The sequence below is a fragment of the Sylvia atricapilla genome, chromosome 2, assembly GCF_009819655.1.
Source record: "Sylvia atricapilla isolate bSylAtr1 chromosome 2, bSylAtr1.pri, whole genome shotgun sequence".
In the NCBI taxonomy this organism is placed as follows: Eukaryota; Metazoa; Chordata; class Aves; order Passeriformes; family Sylviidae; genus Sylvia; species Sylvia atricapilla.
The window spans coordinates 113,219,597-113,225,596 of NC_089141.1; the positions used below are offsets into that span (position 1 = coordinate 113,219,597).

Below are 6,000 nucleotides of genomic sequence, written 5' to 3' on the forward strand. Positions count from 1 at the left end.
TCAGATTATTAAAAAAATAATATAAACACTCTAAAATTTGATTCAGAAACTTCCTTCTGATGACTGAAATTATTAAAAATATCTATATAAAAACCATCTCAAATTTGATTCAGAAACTTCCTTGTGATTTAAATCCTTAAAATTTCCTTTAAATTATATGAAATAATTTAAATACATACATATATATATATTAATAAACCCCCTTTAAATTTGATTCAGCAATGTCCTTCTGATGACTGATGTTAAATATATCTACATATTTAAAAAACCCCTCAAATTTGATTCAGAAACTTCCTTCTGATGACTCAAATTATTAAATATATATCTATAATCTCCATCACATTTGATTCAGAAACTTCCTTATAACTGAAATTATAATTAATAATTAATAAGTAATAATTTGGGAAAATTCCTTGAGAAACTTCCTTGTGATGACTCAAACTATTCAAAGAATAATATAAACACTCTAAAATTTTATCCAGAAACTTCCCTGTGATGACTTAAATTATTTTAAAAAAATATATTAACCCCTTCAAAATTGATTTAGAAACTTCCTTGTGATGAAATTATTTTTAAAAAATATATAAACCCTCTAAAATTTGACTTGGAAACTTCCTTGTGATGACTGAAATTATTAAAAAAAATATATATATATAAACCCCCTCAAATTTGACTTAGAAACTCACTTGTGATGATTGAAAATATTAAAACATTAAATTTTCTAAAATTTGATTCAGAAACTTCCTTCTGATGACTGAAATAATTTAAATACATACATATATATATAAACCTTCTTTAAATTTGATTCAGAAACTTCCTTGTGATGACTGAAATGATTAAAAAAATAATATCAACCCTCTAAAATTTGATTTACAAACTTCTTATGGCTGTTGAAATATAATCTTTAAAAAAAGATCACGTGAGTAAGATGAATATCCCCAAAAATAACAGCAAGTGTGGAACCCCCAGCTGTGTTTATTCTGCTTTTATTCTGCTTTTATTCTGCTTTTCCTGTTGCTGCAACATTGATTCTTAAATTAATTTCTTTTATTTCAGCTTTGGCTTTTAGCATCAAAGAAAGGGGGGGAAAAAAAGGGATTAAACTCAGGGAAAATTCAGGATCTTTACAACGCAAAATTTCCAATTACCGAGTTCAGTTCTAGCAGGAATTGGATTTTTTTATAAATAAAAAGATGGAGCAGGAGATTTCCCATCCCCACTCTGCCTCCAGGCTGAGGAGTTCCAAACAATCCCCAAAAAAACTCACACTTTCTACGCCACTGCCAATCCTCAGGACGCCACTGATGAAATGGGGGATGTTCTGCAAAGAAATTAAAAAGAAATCAATTTATTGAGATGTGACAATGTGAATTTCTGCCTGCTCAGGTTCAGCTCAGGAATATTTCCTGTCCTGCTGGAATTCACCATCCCTGGGGCTGCTGCATGCCAGGTTTTGGTGGAGGAATCTAATGTTGGCATGGGAAGAGAGAATTCCTGGATGGAAATTTGCTGCTTAGGAAATTCAGCGCACTCTGAGCAGTTTTGGAACTCTCTAAATACCAAAAAAAAAACCACCTGAGACATCCAGTTAAACCACTCCAAAAGCTGCTCCTCCAAATCTATTTTACTCCTGGATGTACAACCCCAAAAAAAAAAAAAAAAAAAAAAAAAAAAAAAAAAAAAAAAAAAAAAAAAAAAAAAAAAAAAAAAAAAAAATTAAATAAGAAATGTGTTATACCTGAATTTTAAAAAACAAAATACGTAGCTTGGGGTTGAGCAGGGAATTTTCAAGAAATGAAATAAGAAATGTTTTACTGCCTGAATTTAAAATAAAACCCACAACAAATCCCTCCAGCTGCTGAGAATATTCCTCACACCCTCCTCTCCTCTGCTCTCAGTCAGCAACAGCAACAAATTTAAATTAACATTTGTTGAATGAAGGGAAAAATGAATAAGGGAAAAAGAAAAAAACAACCAAATTATTTATTTAAGTCATTCATTCATCCACCAACTTTATTTCTGACTGCAAATAATTCCTGAACTATCCCAACTGGAATAAAGCCTGGGCCACACAATTCCTGGTCTGGAAATCCTCAAAATTAACTCAATTATCAAATCATGTCCTCACTCCAGCCAAAGGAAATAATCTAATTTAGGAAATAATCCCAAGATGCTTCAAGGGACAGATTTAATTAACATATATCTGAGAAATTAGAGAAATTTAAAATCCAGGACTTACAACAACTTTTTTAATTAAATCAGCAAGATCTTCCAAAATGTTGCACACGTGGATTGTGTTCATGTTCCAGCCCAGGAACAGCATACTGGTGGAAAACAAAATAAATCATGATTTAGATAAATACCAAGGTGGTACAGGGTCTTAATTATGGATATTTAGAGGGATTAGATCTAGGGAAGAGAATTTTATAAAAAAATTCACATCCAGCCCTTCAGAGGAGGAAAGAGAAAAATAATAATAATTTAAAAAAGAAGAGAAGTAAAGGTGTGGCTGCTTTTGAAATGTCAGCATCTACATAAATCCTGAACTATCCCCCAAACTTCAGCTTCCCAGAGTCCCAAAGATTCCAAACTTCAGAGTCACAAAGATTCCAAATTTCAGAAACCCAAAATCCCAAAGATTTCAAACTCCAGAGTCCCAAAATCCCAAAGATTCCAAACTTCAGAGTCCCAAACTTCAGCTTCCCAGAATCCCAAATAATCCAAATGTCAGAGTCCCAGAATCCCAAAAATTCCAAACTTCAGAGTCACAAAGATCCCAAATTTCAGAAACCCAAAATCCCAAAGATTTCAAACTCCAGAGTCCCAAAATCCCAAAGATTCCAAACTTCAGAGTCCCAAAAAACATTCCAAACTTCAGGGTCCCAAAAAACATTCCAAACTTCAGGGTCCTAGAATCCCAAAAATTCCAAACTTTAAATTCCCCAAGAGTCCAAACTTCAGGCTCTCAAAGTTTCCAAACTTCAGCGCCCAAAAATCTTAAAGATTCCAAACTCCAGAGTCCCAAAAAACTTCCAAACTTCAGAGTCCCAAAATATCAAAGATTCCAAACCTGAGAATCCCCAAAATCCCAAAACTTGAGAAACTCAATCTTAATTTTTTGGGGGGTTGGTTTTTCTTTTTTTCCCCCCTCCCTGTGGCTTCAAGAACCTCCTGACCTCAACCAACTCCCAACATTCCTGCCCCAGGTTTTTTTGAGCTCTGCTGGGAACAGCCAAGGAATTTTCCCTGGGAACAAGGAAAAAAATGAGAAGATTTTGGAGGGAAATCCCTTTGGAAAAATGTGGATTCTCACCGATATTCCTCCACGAAGGAAGTGCTTTCCCTGGAGAAGAGCACAGACCAAAACATCTTGATTTTGATCACGTTGCAATATTCCCATAATATTTCCAAGGGTTTACTGCACCAAGCATCACAGGGATCAACTCCTCCAAGGGGGGAAAAAAAATGGGAATTAAGAGTGAAAAATTCAAGCATTCTAAACTGTCAATAAACACTGAAATCGAGGATTTTTTTCAGGCATTAAAGTGCCAGTAAATGTTAAAATCAATCATTATTTCAGGTATTCCAAAGTGCAAATAAAAACTAAAATCAAGGATTTTTTTCAGGCTTTCCAAAGTGCTAGTAAATATTGAAATCAAGGATTTTTTCAGGCATTTTAAAGTGCCAATAAACATTAAAATCAAGGATTTTTTCAGGCATTATAAGGTGCCAATAAACATTAAAATCAAGGATTTTTTTCCCAGGCATTAAAGTGTCAGTAAATGTTAAAATCAAACATTATTTCAGGTATTCCAAAGTGCCAATAAACACTAAAATCGAGGATTTACAAAGTGCCAATAAACATTAAAATTAATCATTATTTCAAGGCACTCTAAAGTTCCAATAAATACTAAAATCAAGGATTATTTCCAGTCTCCCTTCCTGACAAAACTATCAGGGTTTATCCTCAAAATCCACCTTGATTCAGGGCTCTCCAAAAGCATCCTGCACTTCCCAGAATGGATGGGATAGGGAGGGATGGAAGGGAATTAAAAATAAAAATTGGGTGGAAGTGGCTTCAGATCCTCTGAAGGAAATGAAAAGGGAAATTCAGTTTATTGGGGTGGTTTCAGGTGCTCTCAGAGCAGGGCAGCATCACCTGAGGGTCTGAAAATCCACTGAAAATCCACTGAAAATCCACAAAAATTCCCTTTCCATAGCTGTTTATCTGTTTATCCCCACAAATTTGGGGGTTGTGGAGAAAATCCAATTTGGAATTTGAGCCACCTGCTTTTGTCCAACTGGGATTTTTTTTTTCTTTTGTTTATTTATTACTGCAAAACCTCCCCTGCACAAAAAAAAAAAAAAAATAAAATAAATTAATTAAAAATCAACTGGAAGTTTTCTTTAGAGCTCCACAGCTAAAATCACCAGCCTTGAATCTCCACCCTCACAGCATGAATTGCCTCCATTTATGGAAATATTACTGAATATTTAAGTTTTATCAGGAGAAACAGAGGAGAATTGTTCCAGGCTAACAGGATGTAACAATGCTTCTGGCTCAGAAATAATAATGAGCTCATTTTCAGGCCAAAATAAGGAAAAAATAGCCAAGAAATGGAAGAATATTGGTTTGGTTTCCATACCTTTTTTAAGATTAGTCTGCATTGGCTGTCTGTAGGTTCCATTACCCTAAAGAGAAACACATTATTTACATATATTTATCTATTTAACATTCCATTACCCTAAAGAGAAACACAGTATTTACATATATTTATATATTCAACATTATTGCATTGCAAAGCCAAAAAGCAAACAAAGAAACCTAAACCAGGAGGAAAAAAAAAAAAAAAAAAAAAAAGGCAGTTTGTTTCCTGGAAAAAAAATAATATTTACCTGCATACCTGTGATTTTTAATTAAAAAAAATGTCCAGAGATTAATGGTTATGAATGGACAGGAAAAGCTTTACTCATTTAAAGAGTATTTTTAATCCCACTAGAAGAGGATTCTAGGAATTATTAATTCAAAAATCAGGCAGCAAAATCGTGTTCAAGAGGACTTGACTAAACTTAAAGAAGGTAACACAGATTTTTTTAAAGAATAATTAAAAATAATAATTACATTTTTAGCAGTGAATGTGTATTTAAATAAAACCATGTATAGCAATGGAAGAGGAATTGATTTAGTATTTCCTGGTACTTTTAAGGGGTTTAAACCCCATTTGAGCACCTCAAGCTGAAGAAGAAATGATTTCTTTTGATCTACAGATCCTTACAAAGTCTGTTATTTTAACAAACATCACCAATGTGTGATTTATGCTGCATTACCATTTCACAGAAATGCAGAAATGATAAAATTCATGTCTTCAACAGGCCAGGACACACAATAACACAGGAAGGAAAAAAAATAAATAAACTGTGATTTAAATATCAGCTCATCTTGAAAGACAACCGAGAACTTTTAAAGAGCTTTGTTTTGGCAGCAGCAAACACCCAAAAAACCTCTAAATTCAGTGATATAAATAAACCCTGAATGGAATCACAGCTCTACTGGTACCAGTCCCTTGGAAAGGCTGAGCTTTACCAAGGCTATTTATTTATTATCAATTTATTTACGTTTTGAATTCCTGCCCAGGGAGGATAAAAGGCCACACCTTGCATTTGACACCAGCACTGATAAATAACTCCTGATGAGCTCTGCCAGCAGCACCAAGCTGGAAATCTGGGATTTCTGAGATTCCTCAGGCACAGCAAGAAAGGGGGAAAATAACAGAGTCAAGCAAAGCATTCCTGGAAGTGTGGAAGCAGAAAAGTGCTGCAGTTTGGGCAGAAAAAGCACAACAGGAACAGAGAGGGAAAACTCATCAGGAACTGGAAGGACAGGAGCCAGGGAATGGTTTTAGGATGAAGAAGAGCATTCCTGGATGGGACATAGGGCAGGAATTGTTCCCTGGGAGGGTGGGCAGGGGCTGGGCTGGAATTCCCAGATTTGCTGTGGCT

The 6,000-nt window shown here is 34.5% G+C and overlaps 1 protein-coding gene across 1 annotated transcript in view; it reads right to left on the reverse strand.

Moving 5' to 3' along the window:
* Window positions 1-4,730, reverse strand: part of TTC3 (tetratricopeptide repeat domain 3) — a 53,614-nt gene extending 48,884 nt beyond the window's left edge. Inside the window, exons 1-4 of the mRNA XM_066314170.1 lie at window positions 4,647-4,730; window positions 3,314-3,446; window positions 2,240-2,324; window positions 1,268-1,321 (exon numbers count right to left, since the gene is read on the reverse strand). Of these exons, the coding sequence (XP_066170267.1) occupies window positions 1,268-1,321; window positions 2,240-2,324; window positions 3,314-3,446; window positions 4,647-4,668 (294 nt within the window). The 5' untranslated portion in view covers window positions 4,669-4,730. The remainder of the gene's footprint in view (window positions 1-1,267; window positions 1,322-2,239; window positions 2,325-3,313; window positions 3,447-4,646) is intronic.
* Window positions 4,731-6,000: the final 1,270 nt, after the last annotated feature.